This window comes from Nyctereutes procyonoides, unplaced genomic scaffold (assembly GCF_905146905.1).
Source record: "Nyctereutes procyonoides isolate TBG_1078 unplaced genomic scaffold, NYPRO_anot_genome, whole genome shotgun sequence".
Taxonomy (NCBI): domain Eukaryota; kingdom Metazoa; phylum Chordata; class Mammalia; order Carnivora; family Canidae; genus Nyctereutes; species Nyctereutes procyonoides.
The window spans coordinates 3853928-3874650 of record NW_026575133.1 but is presented as its reverse complement, the minus strand read 5'-3'; the positions used below and the strand labels follow the sequence as shown (position 1 = coordinate 3874650).

At 55.3% G+C, this 20723-nt stretch overlaps 1 protein-coding gene across 3 annotated transcripts; it reads left to right on the top strand.

Moving 5' to 3' along the window:
- Positions 1–494: 494 nt before the first annotated feature.
- On the top strand, positions 495–20279 carry LOXL4 (lysyl oxidase like 4). Of its 3 annotated transcripts, none has more exons than XM_055299821.1 (15): positions 495–607; positions 5041–5355; positions 5890–6068; positions 6921–7126; positions 8417–8455; positions 8583–8802; positions 9645–9828; positions 9995–10149; positions 10880–11047; positions 12010–12172; positions 14435–14678; positions 15762–15877; positions 16566–16702; positions 17026–17137; positions 19221–20279. In XM_055299821.1, exons 2-15 carry the CDS (start codon positions 5076–5078, stop codon positions 19289–19291), a joined length of 2274 nt encoding a protein of 757 aa, XP_055155796.1. In that variant the 5' UTR covers positions 495–607; positions 5041–5075; the 3' UTR covers positions 19292–20279. The 3 variants fall into 3 exon arrangements, with proteins under 3 accessions (XP_055155796.1, XP_055155797.1, XP_055155798.1); XM_055299822.1 differs by lacking the exon at positions 495–607 and adding an exon at positions 793–916; XM_055299823.1 differs by lacking the exon at positions 495–607 and adding an exon at positions 1582–1624.
- The last annotated feature ends 444 nt before the right edge of the window (positions 20280–20723 follow it).

Below are 20723 nucleotides of genomic sequence, written 5' to 3'. Positions count from 1 at the left end.
CCGCCCCCAAGGGAGCCTGATGGCCCCGTGACAGTGAGGCGCTCCCGCTCCGGGGCGGGGGGGTGGATACCGTGCGCTGCGCACTGACACCTCCCGGGACTCACTGAATGGGAGGACCCCGGGGGCGAGGGTGGGCCTGGGCCCCGGCTTCGGCTTCGCGGAGACCGACGCTGCGCGTGGGACGGGGACCCCCGAGGCCGCGGGCACCGCAGGCAGACGCAGCCCGCAGGCGCCCCGCCGCCGGCCCCCCGCGGGACCCCGATCCTGCCCCAGCCCCCCCCGCCCAGCGCGCCCGGTTCCCCTGGCAAACGGCTGCCCCCCGCGGCCCCAGGGCCCACGCGCGGGGGGCGGGCGGCGGGGACGGGCACCGGCCGGCGGGGGGCGCAGGGCCGAGGGGGCCGAGCGCGGCCGGGCGCCCGCCTCGACCGGGTCCGCCCGGGGGCGGGGCCTGCGGGGCCTCCTCCGCGGGCGGCGGGGTGGGGGGCGCCCGCGGGCCGCCGCGGGATAAAAGGGCCCCAGGGCGCCCCGGGAGGCCCGCCCGCGCTGCTCGCCCAGGCGCCCGGCCCTGCGCCACCGCCGCCGCCGCCGCCCGTCCGAGCTCCCGCTGGTGAGCCCCCGCCGGCCGGCCCGCGTCTCCTCTCGCTGTCCTGTCTGCCTCGCTGCTGTCTCTCCCCAAGGGCCCTGAAGGCGGGGGGCTGGGGCGCTGGGGTCCCCGGACAGCTGGCCTCGCCTCCGGCCTCCGGGTCGCTCACCAACCTGCTTCCAGTGGAAGTGACCAAATTAGGGAGCTCGGCCCAAGGCCCGCCCGGGGTGGCCGGCCCCGGCCTGGGGTGCCTGCGTGTCTTGTTTGTGAACACGCTGCGTGTGACCTTTTCTCTGCCCTCCCACCCAGGCAGGAGGCAAGGGAAAGGGCAAGGTGGGTTCAGATGTCACTCTTGGGACTTGAGGGGCCAAGAGGCAGGGTGGAGCCAGGCTCTCCAACTAAAAAAACCGGAGCTGATTATGCTGGGGGGTGGGGGGGGTGGCAGAGGACCAGGGGTGGGCAGAGGGCTTCGACCTGGACAGGTCCTGTGCCCGGCCAGGTAGGGCTCAGAGCCACTTGCTGGCACCATTTCAGGTCACCATAATTAGTGGTTCCAGGGAGGGACCCCATCACCCAAAGAGCTAGAAAGAAGGGGCTGATGCCGGGGCTGGTGCCCACGAGGGCAGTACCCCCCACCCCCATGCTCTCTCCTGAATACCCCCCGGGCATTTCCAGCCCTCCCAAGGGGGGGCCGGCAGGTCAGGTCAGGTGCCAGAGTCCCCTGGTAGCACCTGAACAGGTGACTCTCTGCATCAAGCTGGCAGGGTCCTGGATCTGTCACTTGGTTGCACTCAGTGCTGGCACCAGCCCCAGTGCCCTCACACCATGGCTGGGTCATCCATCAGCCAGCAACAGGGTGGAATTTCATTCATCCCCCTGCCTCTCCCTTCCTCCTTCCCCTCCTCCTCCAGCGTTCATCTGTCCCATGGCTCAGAGCCTGGCTTCTAGAGCAGGGCTACCTGGCTTTGAATCCTGGCTGGGCCGGTTATTTAGCTCCTCTGGGCCTCAGCTTCTCACCTATAAAGTGGAGATAAGTGCTCTGTAAGTAGTTTTAAATGTATTATAATAAGTATTATTATTAAAAACCCCTCCCCCCACCTTCCTTCCCATACCCTGTCCCCTTCTCCTTCACTTGGAAAGAGAACTGCCACTTTTGAGGCTGCTTCCTTCTCTAAGGAAGGCTTCTCAGGCAGTGGGCTTGCCCATGCTGGGCACTGGTGGAACAGTTCCGGGGAGACGCTGTGGAGGCTGGATGTGGAGACAGCGAGCAAACACCAAGTGCTACGGAGGTGGGACCCCCGGAGGACTTGGTGGCGGGGTAGATCTAAGCTCGGTGTTGGAAGACCTGTAGGAATTTACCAACCTGGGACAGAGGGAAAGGGTACTCCAGGTAGAAGGAGGAGTGAGAGCAGAGGCTTGGGATGTGGAAGGAGAGAATGGACAGATACATTTGGGGAATGGTGGGAAGGCAAGTGTGGGGTGAGCAGAAGCTACAGAGGGCCCTTTAGTGGCAGGCAGGCTGGGAAGAGGGGCCCTCCCCACATCGACTCTCCACTTCTGCTGCCGCCCATCCACTCCCTGGGCAGCTCTCACAGCCAGGAGCTGTCCTCAGCCAGGTCCCAGGGTCCTGCAGCGGAAGCCCACCCCAGCCTCCAGGCAGGCCCAGGACTATGCACAGCCTCTAATGAGAGCTCTGTGGTCCTATGGGACATCAGCCACGGGCCATACGGCAGACCTGCCCAGGCCACCCTACAGCCCATCACAGCATGTCATAGATAGCTGGACCCCTAGGGCCACCCCCTCATTTTATAGGTGTTGCACCTGAGTCTCAGAGAGAGGAAAGCCCCTGATTCAAGTCACATAACAATTTGGTGGCAGAGCGAAGAGCATCCTGACTGACAGGGGCAAGGGCGGGGGCACAGGGTCATCTCTCAGGGCTGACTCAATGTGACCACTGGGTCCTAACAGCTGGAGGGCCCTGAACCCAGTCCTTCCTATCCTCTCTTGTCATCTGGGGAAGGTCCCTACCATTAGTGACTTCGATTTGGCTCAGTCCCCAGCTGTCCAGCTCATCCTTCAGGGGGCACAGAGGAGGGAATGGCACATCCGGACAGCAGAGAACACACTGCTCACAGTGACAGCCAGGCAGGAGCCCCCACAGGCTCCAGAGCGGAGAGTCACATAAAGAAAACAGTGTTTAAGTCTGGAAAGGAAGTGCAGGAGGGATCACGATGGGAAAAGACTTAGCGGTGAGGATGGGGAGAGGCAGCACTCGGCCCCAGGGAGGAGAAGGAGGAGAACCTGGCTCAAAGGGAAAAGCGGCAAATCTGGAGGATGTCACAAAGAAGGGTGCTGGGGACTTGTGGCTGAGTTCGGATGTAGCCTCCGTTCCTTCTTTATCCAAGAGTGGCTGTTCCAGCTGCTGTTAGTAGTGGTTCACTGTCAGTGGAGAGCTGCTCTTCTCGAGCTCAGCACGTGTCCGTTCATCTAAGCTCCACAAGAATCCTATGGGGTGGGTGCTATTTATTATCCCCATTTCACAGAGGCTCAACAGTGGCGCTGAGCTATGAAATCACCTGCCCAAGGCTACCCAGAAACTCATTGTTGGAAGTGGGATGTGGACCAGGCAGTCTGACTCCCAGTCTGTACCCTTAAGCATGTGCAGTGCCACCTTGCAGCCATGCAAACTTGAGTATTTACAGGGCACCCCTGTACCTGTCTGGCACTATTCGACACACGACACAGAGCCGCTGTCCCCATGGAGCACCCGTCCTGAGCCCATCTAGTGTACTTCTGGGAGCACACTCCACCCAGCCCTGGGCTCACCAAAGCGGGAGGATTGGTGGCTGGAGGGAATGGGGCTGTGTGCAGGAAGGAGTAAGGACTGACTCCCAGCCAAGTACCAGTCCGTGGGAAAGGGCATAGCAGGAGGCCCTGGGAGACCCTCCCTCTGGAGACTAACCAGCTATGCAATCCCCCAGGGCCAGCTGTGGCCATGGAAGAGGGTGTCTCCCCAGAATGAGCTCTCTTAAGACTCAAGCATGGAGCAGGAAGTCAGGGACCCAACTTTCTCCACCATGTTCCAGGCGGGCCTCGACTCCTGGTGCAGGGCCTGGTGCCAGAGGAGCTTCAGCATTGGTGGCTGCAGACACTCTGAGAGCCCTCTCCCTCACTGGCCATGACACTCTCCCCCGTCCTGTTCCTAGAGCCAAGGCTGCAAATGTACGAGGGGGAAAAGACCAACGCTTAACCTCATCCCCTCTGAGGACCCAAGGTGCATGTGATCACAGCCTCCTGGAGACAGGAGCCCTCTGTCTGATGTATGGTCACTGCCTAAAGCCCCCGATGACCCCTCACCTCCTATAGGATAAAGAGTAAACCCTGTGCATGGTGCACAAGGCCCTTGATTGGCCCCTGCCCGTGCCTCCACTACTACAGTCTAGGGGAAAGAGAAGATATTTGCTGCTCTTGCACAGACTCACCTCTTTCCCCCTCTCCTCCTTTACCCATCCCATTCTGTCTACCTGGAATCCCTCTTTGCCCACCCAAGAGAACTCTTACTCACCCAGCGAGGCCTAGGTTAAGTGTCCCTCCTCTAAAATCCCTCCTTTCTTCCCCTTCTCTGAGCTTCATGAGAGCAGGGAGTAGCATTTGATGTATTCACTTCTGTGTCTTGGCACCTGGCCTAATAATTGGCCTGAAGCATGTATTCCAAAAATGTTGGATCAATGAATCACACACCTAGATGGAGCCAGAGCCTGAGGATATCATAGACTATCTGAGCTGGATCCAGAATTTTTGGTTCAGTTTCCTCACTTTAGAAATAAGGAATTAGGACCTGGAGAGTTGAAGAGACTTGCCTGAGCCACATAGCAAATGAATGGTAGAGGCCTAGACCCCCCTCAAATGGCTTTATCCACTCCAGCATTCCATGTGCCTTCTATGGTGAGGGTGGCCAGGGTGCTGGGGACATTGCAAAAAAGGCGAAAGCGATGTCCCTGGGATAGCTGTTCTGGACCTGAGGGCACTAGGGGGGCTCTCCTGTGACTCAGAGAGTAGGCCACCCCCTTTCCCCCTTTTGATATAGGACTATATCAGGATTAGCTATTTATTGAGTGCTAACTGTGCAGTAGGCTGATGCTAAGCACTTTATATACCATGTTTTATTTAACACTAATACCACTGAGATGAGGATTATTATCCCCATTTTACAGATGAGGAAGTTGAGACTCAGTAAGGTCAAACCTAAACTTCCTCAAGGTCACACGGACAATGAAGGGTAGGTTTAAACCAACTGACTAATCCCAGAGGCCAGACTCATTCGATGCCACCACGCACACCTACACCTGTGCATGCACACACTTGGAGGGACCCTGCCATCTTTTGTCTCTGCCAGCAGAAGAGGCTGAGGTCAGGGGGTGAGGTGGTGATCATTGTCATGTTTCCTCATTCCCCAGGTGCTTCGGCCCCAACTGCGCTGGAAGTCCCCAGGATGCGGTCCCTACCAGCAGCCCTCTCCCAGCTCCTGCTGCTCCTGCTGCTGCTCCAGGCCACTCCTTGCAGGCTTCAGGCACTGAGCACCATGAAGCTGAGGCTGGTGGGCCCAGAGAGCAGGCCAGAGGAGGGCCGCCTGGAGGTGTTGTACCAGGGCCAGTGGGGGACTGTGTGTGATGATGACTTCGCACTCCAGGAGGCCATGGTGGCCTGCCGCCAACTGGGCTTTGAAACAGCCTTGACCTGGGCACACAGTGCCAAGTATGGCCAAGGGGAGGGTGAGTGCCTGGTGCCACCCAGTGGGATGACAAGGAGATGATCATGGGTTTCTCTCAGAGGCTGGGCTCACTGAAGCTTCCACAGACTCCCGCCCATCCTTTCATACCCAGCTCAAATGACCTTTATGAGGCATTTCCTGAGTGCCCCAGCTACAAGTGACCCCCTGCCCTGACCCTCTCATTCTTGCTTGCAGCAAGGCCACCACCATCACCTCCACCACCCCACTCTGCTCTTACAGAGTGACGGGCACAGAATAGGTGCTCAGCAAATGTTGTTGAGTGAATGATGGATGTACAGGTAGATCTAGTATCTGGCATTTTCCAAAAACAGATGCTACAGGACCTTCTGCCAAGAGGAGGTGGTAGGTAGGGTTATAGATACCAAAATCCAGGGAGAAACAGCTTCTCTCCCTCACCCCTCCTTTCTACTCGGGCTCTGGAAAAAGACAGTTGATAACTGTGGAGTCTTATAGAGGAGGCACAGCCCATGATTTGCCTCTCTTTCCCTCAGCATCACCCTTCCTCTGCCCACAGGGCCCATCTGGCTGGACAACGTGCGCTGTGTGGGCACGGAGAGCTCTCTGGACCAATGCATGTCCAATGGCTGGGGTGTCAGTGACTGCAGCCACTCAGAAGACATCGGGGTGGTGTGCCACCCCCAGCGCCAGCGTGGCTATCTTTCTGAGAGGGTTTCCAATGCCCTTGGGCCCCAGGTAAGGAGGCTGTTCAGGCCTTGGCCTGAGCCAAGGGTTGAGTCATGGACCAAGAGGCTCCTGGGTGATGAACCTGAAGAAGACAGAAAAGAAAGGGCACAGAGTAGGCTAAGAAACATCCCCCAGGGCCCTGCCTCCTGTCAGTGGCCTGGAGCAGGTGCATGGACAGAGGCCCCACTTGTAGCAGGGGATCACTTCCCATAAGGGAGGCAGTGTGGGGTGAGGGGCTGCCTCACCCACAAGGCCCGGCCACAATTGCTGCCTCTTCCCAGCACAAACAACCTCGAGCTAAAAACAGCCCAAGCCAAACAACAGGAGCAGGCAGGGCCGGTTCTGGCTCTCACTCTCCACTGCTAGACAGCCCCAGCCCGAGGACAGCTAGCCCTGGCCCACGAATGCAGCAGACCAGGGTGGGGTGGTCTTCATTGTCCAAGTCGCTGCAGAGCTAGGGTCCCATGGGCCAAGGATCCTGCTGGTCATCTCAAACAGTTGGTCTGTGCCCAGCCTCAGCTTTCCCCAGGGTGGCATAAAGAAGGTCCCTCTGTGCCCAGTGGAAGGCTCTCAAACTCCAAAGGGCCTGAGCCTGATCCCAGGGAGGGCACAGATCTGCCTGCTTCTCTCTGTGGTTGAGGAGAGGAACACAGACACACCAGGGCTCTGCCTCCTGCTTGCTGTGTGGCTTTGGTAAATGCCCTCGTCTCTGGGCCTCTGCTTCCTGCCCATCCAGTGAGGGCCTGCAGGGGGGCAGGGGTAATCTAAGTTTCCTGAGCCCCAGCTCTCCCATGTGAAGGCGTGCAGCAGGCCTAGTGGGTGCAGGAATCTTGGGGGTCACGGTGACCATGCACCCTGCAGGGCCGGCGGCTGGAGGAGGTGCGGCTCAAGCCCATACTCGCCAGCGCCAAGCGGCACAGCCTGGTGACGGAGGGAGCAGTGGAGGTGAAGTATGAGGGCCACTGGCGGCAGGTGTGTGACCAGGACTGGACCAGAAACAACAGCAAGGTGGTGTGTGGGATGCTGGGCTTCCCCAGTGAGGCACCTGTCAACAGCCTATACTACAGGTAGAGGGGATGCTTGGGTGGAGGGCATTGGCGGGGGTGGGGGGTTGTGGGGCAGTGGCCAAGTGTGTGCCTGCATGCGTGAGCATACATGTGTGTTCCTGTGTGTTGGAGAAATACATGTGTGAGGGTGCATGCGTGTGACGGAGGGGTCCTTCCAGAGTTGAGGCAGGGTGGTGAGATGGGCAGGGGTGTCTGTGGCAGGACTTTTGGTGGGTTTGGGACTGGGGGGGAAACAGACCCAAGGGACTGCCTGAGTTGTGGGTCTCTCAGAATAATGAGGAGGAGAATGAGGACGAACTCGGAGACCCTGTGAAATACCTAGAAACAGGTACTTGCTAGTCACGTGAAAAGAGCTGAGAACAACTGAACACAAACCGTGTCCCTGATTAAAAAAAGCTGGACTTGACTGCAGATGCCTCTGGTGGTGCCCCCCAGGGACAGAGGACCTGAGTTCTGGTCTCAGCTCTGCCAATAATGTGCTGTGGGCGGCTAGTGGGGCCCCCGGGCCTCCATCAGCCAGTGCTCAGGGAATTTCCTCCACTCTGATCCAAGCCAGGCTTCGACTGCCTTGCGTGTGAGCAAGGCGTGGGGTGGGGCAGCACTTGGGAGAGACATAAAAATACTCCATCAAAAATGTGACAACTGTCACAAGATTGCATCAGCCTCTAAACAGTACAAGCTCTGTGCCAGTGAAAACTGTGTGTGTTTCTCATCAAGGGAGAAGGGCCCCATGCTACGTGTGAGTGGTCTCCCCTTGCCCACCCCAGTCAGTTTAGTGGCTCTGATGTGGAGGGGCCTGTTCCTGAAGACCAGCCACGTGGCTCCATCCCTGGGGATGACTGGGACGTGGGCCCCTGACTCCCCACTGCCTGGTAATTGCACCTGTGGGCCTGGCTGACTCGCCCACTGCCCCTGAGGAGGGCAGACCTGATTATAGCCTCTGGGTGGGCAGCCCCCAGCAGCAAGGCCTTCAGCTCTCACCTGTGCCCAGAGGACTTTCCCCTGGGTCCCTTTTCTCAGGGCACTCCCTAAAGGCTCCCCTTCATTTGCATGGGGAGAGGGTGAGCTGGGGTAGACAGTCCGGCACAGAAGAGCCCCCAGTTCTCCCTGTGAGATGGAGACCATGGGTGTCTGCAAGGAGACCACCCTGCCAGGGCTGCTGTGAGGCTCGGCATGAGAATGATGTGACTGAGTTTACAGCCGGACTGCAAACTCAGGGACAGCTATGAGGAGTCGGGGGACAGGGAGGATTCAGCACCCACTCTATCCCCACCGTTTTCTCCCACCTAGGAAGGTCTGGAATTTGAAGATGAAGGACCCCAAGTCTAGGTGAGGAGCAGCATCCAGAGAGGAGGGTGCAGAGGGGGGCGGCACAAAGGGGAGGGCATGTCCCTTGCCTCCCTGACCACCGAGGTCCCTCAACCCCTCCCCACCTTTAGTGTCCCTTGTCTTCCAGGCTGAAGAGCCTGACACAGAAGAATTCCTTCTGGATCCACCGAGTCAACTGCCTTGGCACAGAGCCCCACCTGGCCAACTGCCAGGTGCAGGTGGCACCAGCACGGGGCAAGCAGCGGCCGGCCTGCCCAGGCGGCATGCACGCCGTGGCCAGCTGTGTGCCTGGGCCCCGCTTCCGCCCCGGGAAGGCAAAGCCGGGGCGCAAGGAGTCCCGGGCAGAGGTGGGTCCGGCCAGTGTCAGCGGGAGCAGGTGGGAGGGACTGGCAGGGAGGGGCGCTCCAGGACGGGCAAGAGGTGGGGGACGAATCACCCCCATCGAGGAGGCATTGGTGTAGACTGGGAGGAGGAGAACAAAGCATAGCGTGGTAGAAACTTGGAATTTATTTAAAAGGAACCGTTTATAACCCGACCATAAATGGAAAGCTGACATCACCGGCCACGAATAGAAGGGAGCCGTAAAAACAGTAATTACATCGTAGCTAACACCCGGTTGAGGCCGAAGGAACTGAACCTGAGACTGGCGCTTTGTTATAAAAAGCATCAAGCTAGTGCAGGCGAGCTGCTTCGGACACGGCAGCCCCACGGCGGGGTAGCGCCCCCCGGGAACTAGGAAGGGCTGGACAAGAAGTAACGCGGAAGTCACTTCCCCACTGCGAGTCAGCCCGATTCACACCGGGCGCTGCTCCGCTCTAAAATCGTCTCCCGGATCCCTTGGGGAAGCACTGATCTAGTTCAGCCCCAGAGCGCCAGGAAGAAGCCAGGGCTGGAGGAGAGGAAGGGACCCCCCTAGGGACCAGGGCAAGGGTGGTGAAGCCCAAGAACCCCAGCTCCTCGGGCTCCCTTGTTACCACTCTGGCTGGTGTGGTGGTTCTTTGTCATGAAGAAAGGACACTTGAGAAAACCGGCCTAGTGGAGTATTCGAGGTGTTAGCTATGAGCCGCGAGAGGTGCGACCGGCACTGGCTGGCCCAGCCAGAGGGGGCCCGGCCCACGCTCCCCCAGCGGCTGGGCCGTGCCTGCTGCCTCCTCCTCAGCCCACCCTGAAGCCAGTTTTCTCCCGGCAGGAGCTGAAGGTACGCCTCCGTTCTGGGGCCCAGGTGGGTGAGGGCCGGGTGGAGGTGCTCATGAACCGCCAGTGGGGTACAGTCTGTGATCATGGATGGAACCTCATCTCCGCCACCATCGTGTGTCGTCAGCTGGGTTTTGGCTCTGCTCGGGAGGCCCTCTTTGGGGCCCAGCTGGGCCAAGGTAAGTGAAGAGGCCCAGGGGGGTGGGGGTGGGGACCCGGATGTGCCACTCTCCATCCCTAGGTGGCCCTGATGCCAAGGCCCAGGAGGTAACATCACTCCTGCCTGTGGAGGTGTGAGGTTACAGAGGTGGAGTGTTACAGGGCACCTCTCCCTCTCTCTGCTAGGCCTGGGGCCCATCCACCTGAGTGAGGTGCGCTGCAGGGGATATGAGCGGACCCTCAGCGACTGCCCCTCCCTGGAAGGGTCCCAGAATGGTTGTCAACATGAGAATGATGCTGCCGTAAGGTGCAATGTCCCTAACATGGGCTTCCAGAATCAGGTGAGCTCAGATTCGGGCATGGCCTCAGGCTGGGGGGGGGGGGAAGCCCTCAGAGAGCACCAGGACCCCACATCAAGCCAGTGGAGAAGAGGTTCTCAGAGCCAGTCTGGAATGTCCTCTCTTCTAGGCCTCCCCTGGCCTGACCCACATCTCCTCACAGCCGGGTTCTGGTGATGGGGACTCTTGGGTGGATGCACTCTCCCACTATACCCTCTCTGGACCCTGTGGGGCTGAGAGACAAGGTGGCTAGGACCACAGGGCCATCAGTGCTGGGGAGTGTCCGTGGCAAGGCTGCATGGGATGGTAGGAGTTCACATGTCATGCATAATGTGGACAGTGGGCAAGTCACCCATGTCTCCGAGCTTGGTTCTCTCTTCCTTCAACTGGGGTGAATTGTCTCATAGGGTTATTTTGAATGCGACCATAGATATGAAAGCCCTTTGCAATTGGCAAGTTATCGATAATGGTAGAATTTCAGGCTAGAGGAGTACAAGTACCGGAGCAGGAGACCCGGGTGCAGGCACCCCAAGTAGGATTTCTCTAGTGGGCAGGGACAGCAGAGACTAGCTAGCAAAATGTCGTCGAGTAACAGAGGAAGGCCAGTCCCGGGACGGGGAGAGTTGTGCCCAGGGCTGCACAGCGCGCTGACCTGGGCACGTCTCCCGGCCAGCGGTCCTGAGCCCTCCCCTCGGGGGCCACCGTGCTCCTCACACACCTCTGACCACTGCAGGTGCGCTTGGCCGGTGGGCGTAGCCCTGAGGAAGGTGTGGTGGAAGTGCAGGTGGAGGTGAATGGAGTCCGACGCTGGGGGGCCGTTTGTAGTGACCACTGGGGGCTCACCGAAGCCAGGGTGGCCTGCCGACAGCTCGGCCTGGGCTTTGCCAACCATGCAATCAAGGTGAGTCCTGCCTTGCTTCCAGATTTTTTGTGCCAAAAGTACCAACCCTTCATTCGTTCATCCGTTTGTTCATTTGCTTAGTGATGAGTTATTGAGTGAAACTGTGAGCCGACGTAATGCTGGAAGCTGGGGACAGGGTGGTGAACGAGACATAGCTCCTGCCTCATGGAACAGTGATGTGAGGAAGGAAGTCGCTAATAAAACATTCGCACGACAGGCACATGCTTTTTTCTGTAGGAAGGATAACTAGAAAGAAGCTCACCAGGTGAGGTGGGGTGGGGAGAAGCAGCCCATGCAGAGGCCCTGTGGTCCACGGAAGCTTGACTCTGTTGGGTAAATCAACAGAGGTGGGCAACCCGTTCAAAGCCTGCAATGCAGATTTTTCCAAAATTTCTTTAGTGCGGGTTGGCTCGCTATTGGGGTAGAGATGAACGTGAGTATGGGAAACATAATATCGCAGGAGCCCAGCTGAGAAAGGATGCTGGCGTGGCCCAGACTAGTGGCTGTCCAGGGGGAATGAGGATCAATTCAAGGAGGATCCAGGAACAAGAATCATGAGGCCATGGTGTGACTGGAATGGCAAAACATCCTCTGCTGGACCCGCATTGGCCAGCAGGGCAATGCCAGCCCCACTTCACTTAGAAAACTGGGCCCAATCTTGAGCACAGCCGACCACCCAGGGCTCTACTAAACACAGCTGGAAAGACAGGGCAGGCCACCCGAGGCTGCAGCAAGAGTGCAGGACCTCCTCTTCAGCAGCTGAGGGTGGGGGCAAGGCCAGGGGGGGAAGAAACATCTGATTTTGGAGGGATGCAAAGTAGCAGGGACTCTCCTGTCGCTGAGATTTTCAAGTGAGGCTGGACATAGCCTGGTGGGGGTGGCCGGATGGGGTTCAAACATCAGAAGAGATGACTCCAAAGCATCCCTCAGCCTTGACTGGGTGCTGCTGGTTGTTTTCTCAGGACACCTGGTACTGGCAGGGGACGCCGGGGGCCGGAGAAGTGGTGATGAGTGGTGTGCGCTGCTCAGGCACAGAGCTAGCCCTGCAGCAGTGTCAGAGGCACGGGCCGGTGCACTGCTCCCATGGCGCGGGGCGCTTCTCAGCTGGAGTTTCCTGCACAGACAGTGAGTAACACCCCCGGCGCAGGTGGGACAGACCGGCCTGGGCCCCCCCAGTTTGGCAAGCCCATACATCCCATTTTCAGGGAGGGCCTGAGAGCTGGTCCCAGCTCCAAGCCTGGAAGGGTGGGGCATGGAAGGGAGGCTGGACTCGGAGCAATGGCTCTGCCATTTACCGGCTGTGGGTGGCCAAGTCACCCTTCACCTGGGGATCCAACCCTGTCCTGCCCATCTCATAGAGTTATTGCAGGGACTAAAGAGGAGAATATGAGAAAACTCGAGGATACACCAAAGTGTTTTTAATTTTCATGTCATGACAGGTAGTTGGAAAAAAAAAACCAGTATTGGAAAACAAGAAAACGTGTTAGATTTATTAGTAAGGGCAGTCCTTTCTTCTGGAAATTATGTACCTGTGCACGAGGCTGCAGCATAAAATGTATTTCTTTGTGATGTCAGTAGTAAGGAGTTTGAAAGCAATTGTACATGTATGTAACCATGAGGAGCATGAGGGGCCCAAGGTTCTGCCCTGTGTCCTCTTCCTGAGTGGTGGGATTTGCCCAGCAAGCTATAGGACAGGATTGTTTTGAGGCATCGGTCTGCTCTACACACCCAGATTCTTGGGGCAGCAGCATCTGTTTGACATCTGCCAACCAGGTCTACGCCAAGATAACTATATCCAGTCCAAAGGCTGCAGGCTGGCACCAAACCAAGTGGCCGCTTGACCTTCTTCCCAGCCAAGCTTCCATGCCAAGACATCCTTAATCTTTGTCAGCGAGCTTTAGGGCTGCCTGTCTGTCATTATGAGAACCTTAAAAGAACATTAGGTCCTCGCAGGCTGATGTGGCACCACAGTGGGCCTTCCCAGCACCAAGGCTCACAGCGTGTTGGGGGCCTGTTCCCCAGTTTCTCCCCCTCCTGAGAACCTTGTACTCCTGTCCTGTCCTACTGCCTGGAGTGGCAGCTCTCCCCCTAATGCTTTTGACATTTTGCAATGGCAGAGCACAGACAGGTGACCTGCCACCTGAGTGACCATCCCTATTTCTCTTCTGTGATTTTTCTCATTCCTTTTTTTCCTTTACCCTCTCTCCTTCTCGGTCTCTCTGGAAAATCTTCTTTCCCTCAGAAACTCTAGGGTTTGCCAGTGGGTATAGCCTAGGAATAACCACAGGGATCTCAAGAGCAATTGGTGATGGTCCAGGCATTCCAGGCCCCACTGCCACCCTCGATGCCCACCCACTGAAATAAACCAGTAGTCCCATCTCACCATCCTTAGCACATAGGCTCTTACTCAGGTGATGCCGCTACCAAAAATCTAAACTGTAACCCTGCTTTTGCAAGAGCAGGCCTTGAGAATGGGCAACTTTTCTCTCTGGATGTCACATGATAACAGCTGAAGATCTCCACATCTCTGTACTGGCATGTGGCCGGGGAGACCTGTGGCTTCCGAGATGGGTGAGAGGCCCTGTGACAGGAAGGGAACAGGAGATCTACTGAGCGGCATTTCCAGCATGGGGCTTCTATGCACAGGAAAGCACCGGAAATGTCCTCAGAGGAGAGCTCACAGGACAGCCTCATGCTTACCCAGCATAGCAGTCGGGTTAGAACAGGAACCCTGGGGGAGGCCCAGGCTGAGAACTGCGGCAGAATGGACCAGAATGGTGGAGCTCAGGAGCAGGCTCAGAGATGATCTCTTCTGACTCTCCGGGCCAGTCCTCTCCCCTCCACTCCCTACCTTAAAGGAACTGAGCCCCAGGGAGTGTGATGAGCTGAGGAAACTGAGCGGGCTTAGGAGGGCTGCATGAGCCAGGGTACACACAGGCACGTGTAAGCTGAGGAGCATTTTACAAATGAAATACTAGCTTACATCAACCACAGGCTCGCCATACAGTGACCTGAGCGCGATACGGGTATTGGCATTACTGGCATTATTACGATCCCCAGCTTAGTGATGAGAAGGTGAAGCAAGTCACAGAGCTAGTTAAAGGTGTGGCCAGAAACTAAGCAAGACTTGAACCCAGGCAGCCTGACTCCAAAGCCGTCATGCTTAACAGGGACACTTGTCGCTGCTCCCCAGGTTAGGGCGATAGCTCGTTCCTATCTAGAGGTTCTAGTGGTGACTAGAACTCAACACTCCTGACTCCTACACCACCCTCCTCTTCTGGGTAGAGCCCTGCTCTTCTGGCAGGTCCCCCAGAAGAGCTCGGTTTGTGGGCAAGCCTGCCCCCCTTGCCCGAGAGCAAACGGGCCCTGTGTCTTCTGTGGCCCCAGGCGCCCCAGACCTGGTGATGAATGCCCAGCTGGTGCAGGAGACGGCCTACCTGGAGGACCGCCCACTCAGCCAGCTGTACTGTGCCCATGAAGAGAACTGCCTCTCCCAGTCTGCTGACCACATGGACTGGCCCTATGGGCACCGGCGCCTCTTGCGCTTCTCCTCTCAGATCTACAATCTGGGCCGGGCCGACTTTCGTCCCAAGACAGGTCGCCACAGCTGGATTTGGCACCAGTGCCACAGGTTAGTGCCTGCTCATGCCCTGGCTCTACGAGGACAAAAAGCAGAGTCCCGGAATCAAATCAAAATCTGGTCCTTCCCTGACCCTGGGCGCTTTCCTGGGAGGGGTGCACACTCTGAGTGAGAACCTTCCTTCCTACATGCCTTACTGGCTTTGCCTCTGGGAGCCAGGAAGGGAATCCCAGGAGCACTGATTTGCCCTGTCACTCCCTTGCCTGTTCCGGGTGCACGAAGCAGTCATTGCGGGCAGAGCTGGTCTGTTAGAATGATACTGGACAATTACTTTCTCTATGTTGGACCTTAGGCCTTGTCTTTAAAAGCCACATAAAGTGGGGACTCCTAGAAACCTGGAAACCCAGAATAGACATTCCACCCAGGATGCTGGCTTTGCAAAAAAAGCTTGCTGGTTCCTGCCGCAGCAGAGCAAGGCCCCCAAAGAAAAGCATGAACGCTGGTACCAAAAGGAAACTGGGCATTCTTTCCTATCAGGAGTCTCCAGCCCAGACAGGAGAGACAACGCCTGTGACAAAGACAGAATGGGAAAATGGTGGTTTTTTTCCTTCAGGACACAGCATGGGTGGGGAAGACTGAGTGGAAGGGGCAGTGACTTTGAGACTTGGCCTCACTGAGATAATGAGCACCTTCCCCTGGAGCAGGAACAGGGTTGTCATTAGACCTGGATGGGAGACAATGGTAGCAATTTGATCGCAGGCTCACAGGCTGCAGAGTAAGCACCCCTCCTCAGCAGCTCAGCCCTGAGGCTGGTTCCCAGAGGTGTCCCTTCCTTCTGCCTCCAATCAGACCTGGCGGCCAGGCACCCACCCCCTGCAGACTGCCAGGGCAGTGCTTTTCCCTCCTCACCTGGGTTATTGCCCTAGGTGGTGGGGGCAGCTGCACCTTGCCGCCCGGTGGGGCTGCCAGGAAAGTAGACTGGGTCACATGAATCCTGGGTTGGAGAGAGAGAAGGCACTGCCCTGCCTGGGTAATGATGGGGCCTAGCGTGACGGCCTCCATCTGCCCTGCCGACACCTCCAGAGTGGACCCTCTGCTGTTGCTGCCAGGCTGACAGCTCTTCCCCTCCTGCAGGCACTACCACAGCATCGAGGTCTTCACCCACTATGACCTACTCACTCTCAATGGCTCCAAGGTGGCAGAGGGGCACAAGGCCAGCTTCTGCCTGGAGGACACAAACTGCCCCGCAGGTATATGGTTACGGGCCAGCAAAGCCTCCTCAGCCCCTGCAGGGTGAGCTTCCCTTCTGCCCTCAGGTAGAACCGCCTCAGGCACCTGCAAATTCTGTCTTGTCAAGTCCATGCTTGAGGCAATTCAGAAAGGTGTTTATTACATTCTGACATCTTAGGTGGAGGGCCTCCCTGCCTCTGCCTACCTTAGCACACTTCGTACCACTTCTAAATGCTTCGTACTTTCTATTTGGGATAATAGCTGCAGGCCTATTTCATTTTGGCTAAGTTCTCTGAGGGCGCAGATCGTCTGATTCCTACTAGCATACTCACAGTTCCTAGTCCTTAAGAATGGCATGGCAAACGCTCGCTCCTCAAAGGGTTGGAAAGATGGACAAATTATTAGCATGTAGGACTGGAACCTTCCACCCATACTTCCTAGGCCAGTAGAAGCCAATAGAAATTGCCACTGGAGCGTTCAAGAAGTCGTCTCTGACACAGTTGGGGTTTGCTACAGTGCTGGATTCATGGTTAGTAGGAATTCCAGCTGATTCTCAGGCAAGCTATCTATAAAGGACCCGCAGGTCCCTCACCTGATTGCACTCAAGGGTATGACCCATGTAAAGATTCAGTGTGAAGGGCTTCATGAAGTGCTTGGTCCTGAGCATCCATTCACTCCTTTGGTAACCATCAGTGCTCTTCCTTACAGGACTGCAGAAGCGCTATGCATGTGCCAACTTTGGGGAACAAGGAGTGACTGTTGGCTGCTGGGATACCTATCGGCATGACATTGATTGCCAGTGGGTGGATATCACAGATGTGGGCCCTGGGAATTATATTTTCCAGGTAAGGGGGCTTGGGGATCCCCCACAGGAACTCCATTTCCTGCAGATATTCCAAGTCTCCCTGAGGTCAAATGAAGTTTCACAAATAAGGTCTCCAACAGATGTGGCACTTGAACACTGAATGAAGACCCAGAGGATCTAGGTCTGACTCTTGATTCAATGGACAGTGTTAATTAATGCCTACCCTCTGGGTGATTAAAAGGTTTAACGAAGCGAAGAATATAAACACTCTTTGTGAGACTACATGAAACGTAGAGGATGATTTCCATTATCAATGGAAAAGCCACACCACCTGCTTTCACTTGTCCCCTTGTCTCACTCCAGGTGGTTGTGAACCCCAAATATGAGGTGGCGGAGTCCGATTTCTCTAACAACATGATGCGGTGCCGCTGCAAGTATGACGGGCACCGGGTCTGGCTGCACAACTGCCACACAGGTAACTGCAAGCCCTTGTGCGGCCAGCTCTGTATGGGCTTGGCAAGCCAGAAAACGCTACATTCACCCCCAAGTATGGCTGGAATGTGGACGTGGAAGGCCAGGGATAGGACAGAGATGCATTCCCTCTGTACATCTTCATAGGCAAATTTCTAACCCAACTGGTCACACGAGCAGTCTCACCCAGTAACCACTTACTTCTACATCTCTTTGTCCTTAAGGCTGTTTGGATTGTAAACTCAGTCTCTCATCTATCCTAGTCTTTTCTAGTCACTTCAAGCCAAGTTCAGATTTCTCTTTCCCAGTCCTGTTGTTTGCCCCCCACCCTTTCATATGGTCTTTCTAGTCATGCCAGTCCAAAGTTGACTGCCTACAGGCAAAAGTAGAAGTCTGCCAGCTGTGTGTTGCTATCTCCAGCTGTGATGTCTGTGTACAAGGTGGCAGCAGCAGAGAACAGGGCTCAGGACATTTACAGGATTGGTTGTATTGGAACATGGCAGAAGCAATGATTCAGTGGGGGGCAGAGTATGGAGGTGGTTGCTCTATTTGTCTGTAAAGAAAGGTAGCAAATCCCTCTATCTTCAAGTTATGGAATGCTTGTACTTGCTATGGGGTGTGTGCCTTCACACCCACACTTTGCACATATGGGGTAGAGTGCAGCAGGACTGGTTTATTCAGTGAACAAACATTTAAAACCTACTTTTGTGCTGAATACTGTACCAGGCACTAGGAAAATAAATAGGAGTAAAGTGCGGAACTCAAATTGGATAAGCAAACATGCAAATGGATAACCCCAATACTACTGAGTACTCCAGACCAATATGAACTAATGCTGAGCAAGCATAGAAAGCAACAACCTAGGGATAGCAAGGTTTCCCAGAGGAAACATTTGAGCGGGGTTTCAAAGGAGAGGCAGAAGTCAGGAAAGAAAGGAAGGAGAAAGAGCATAGGATTTGGCCTCAGGCTTCACTGGGTTCCAAATCCAAGTCCACCACTTTCTAGCTAAAAGAATGAGGAAAATCTCAACCTCAAAGAAGTCTTTTTTAAAATGGGGGGCTATATACTTCAAACTCAGTAAAGTGTTTTGCAGGGAGGGTTATGATGGTTCTTGATAAAGGAATGACTGACTATCCTGTGGGCTTTCTGGGAACCACTGACCAATTTCAGTCAAGAGGGGGCACAAAGATCAGATTGATGTTTTCAAAAGGTAACTCTAGCAATTGGTGAAAGACAACAAAAAGGAATTAGTCCAAGGATTTGAAATTGTTTGAGTATATTTTGCTGCCATTAAATGAGACAGAAACATCAGGGATATCAGGAATTGGAACCTAACGCTGCACAATAGAGAGAGCCGCCATAATGCCAGTGGCAGGCTGCAAGGGATCCAGGGCAGTAAGAGAGGAAAGAAAAACAGTGCACCTCAGACCACTGCAGGGGCCCTTGTAGAAAACAGAGGGTGTACCAGGTGAGAATAGTTAATCAAAGGACTATTTATAGAGGTGTGAATAGGACTAAGGAAATGAGGGGTTGTTGAGGCATCTGGGGATAAGCAGGAGTGGGAAACTGTAAATGCCTTTCGGCATGAAGGGGCACAGGGTGTCCTGGAAGCAAGTAGAAGCTCTACTTTGGAGAGAGAACCTGCCCGGAGCAAGGCATAGGAGAGACTACCACCACAGGACCAGGGGAGAAATACCCCAACCTCTCCCTCCTTCCATTGCTTCCCACTGACCTAAATCAATCAGAAACCAGAGGATGAGGAAGTCAGGGTGAGGCCGTTTCTAGGGATCAGTTCTCTAGGGCACAGAAAAAATAAAGAAGGGTAGAGAATGAAATCGGATGGGGTGGGGGGCAAAGAATAACCAGCAGGACCCTTTCCACTCAATGCCTCTTCTTCCTGATGTCCTTGAAACTACAACTACATATTAGGGTCACTTCTACAGAATGGATTGGTATTCGTGCCCATGATAGACCTAATATGAAGGGTGAGTGGTGCAGAATGTATGTGTGTGTGTGCGTGCAGCTGTCAGGGAGGGGATGAGAGCATGGCAGGGTTGGCTACTTATCCATTCTCCTTTGGTCCACAGGGGATTCCTACCGAGCTAATGAAGAGCTCTCCCTGGAGCAGGAGCAGCGTCTCAGGAACAATCTCATCTGAAGCCACGACTGCAAACTTCCAGCTGCTGCCCACACACCAGATACCTCAGCTTATTGGAGCCATGCCCTTCAGAGAGCCCTAACTCAGAGGGAGAGGGGCCAGTGCTAAGGGGCAACAAGAACTGCTCAGGAAGCCTACTGATGGCAAGATCACCAAACCAAAATGGTACTGCTCCCTCAGGACTCTGGGCCTATCTTTTAAGGGCCTTTGGTCTGTGGTCTATGGTCTGTGGCCTCCAGGCTTTGTTCAGCTGAGTTCCTCTTCCACAAGGAGACCCAATCCTTCCTGGATTTTGCCCTGACGTTCCTGGTTCAGGAATGATCAGTTCCTAAGAGATGGGACTGTTGCCTAGCCCCCCATTTAAATGGTGCTTTGCAAATGTCTTGGAGGAGTAGAGGACAAAAGAACAAAAATATACAGGAGGTGGGATTAACTCTGCTAGAAGCTCAAAGTCACAACTGGCAGAGATATTGATGAATCCAGTCCTTCATTTGGTCTGTGTTCATTTAGAACTCACTCATTCTAGGAGTCTGCTCTAGTGCCTTTACCTTTATCCTACTGCACATATGGATGTTTCTAATATCCTGGAAGTGTAGGCCTCAGGCATCCCCTTTTCTCCCAATGGGCCACCACCACCAGTTACTGGGTGCTTGAGAAGAGGCAGGATTTGCAGAGGTGGCCAGATAGGGCTTTCCTACAGAGCAGCAAGAGAAGGCCAAGCAGAGACTACTACAGTAGTATGGACCCCAGCCCCTGCCAGGGCTTCTTCCAAGGGAAAAAATATATGCCATTCACCTGGCAGGCAATCGAGTCTCCCTCAAGATTACTGTGCATCTCAGGACTGGCCTAAATTTCAAGTCTCAACCAAGTTTCTGGAGTGAACTTTGCATGGACTAAATTAGACACATATAAGAGATGATTCTTAAAGGTCTGACACCCTAATGCCAATAAAGGTTGCTCACTATGGACAGCTACAAAGGCAAGACTGGCTGTGATTCTTTGTTCCCAGCACACAAAGTCTAACCTTTTCCACTCCTCCTGAGCTGGTGACTAGGATATGTGCAGTACATATACTACTCACAACAGTCCCACTACATTTTCTCTTGATATTATAATGCCTATGGTCTGCTTTCCCCATTTCCTCCCCAGGCTCAGGGCTGAAACACGGGTTGGAAAGGTTAAGGGATGAAAGGGAGGCAGCAAGAAGGAAAAGTCTAAGGAATGTAAACTTTTATAACTGGGGCTGCAAAACCAAAATGAATGGTAGCAGATGGGGCAGATTTACAGTAGCACTCACTGCCCTCTCCACATCATGAGAGCCACCCCCTCCTCAGGGAGTACAAAGGGACACGATCTTGAGCTACCCTCCATGAAGACAAAGAAGTGCTTTCTTCCTTCTTCCCTTCTGCCTTCTCTCTTCTCTGCTCCTTCA

What these genes read in the sequence shown, in the direction of transcription:
- LOXL4 (XM_055299821.1), top strand. Translation starts at nt 5,076, where the DNA reads ATGCGGTCCCTACCAGCAGCCCTCTCCCAGCTCCTGCTGCTCCTGCTG. An exon ending in ACATGGGCTTCCAGAATCAG is followed by an intron (nt 10,150 to 10,879) that starts GTGAGCTCAGAT and finishes TGACCACTGCAG; the next exon opens with GTGCGCTTGGCCGGTGGGCG. An exon ending in TTGCCAACCATGCAATCAAG is followed by an intron (nt 11,048 to 12,009) that starts GTGAGTCCTGCC and finishes TTGTTTTCTCAG; the next exon opens with GACACCTGGTACTGGCAGGG.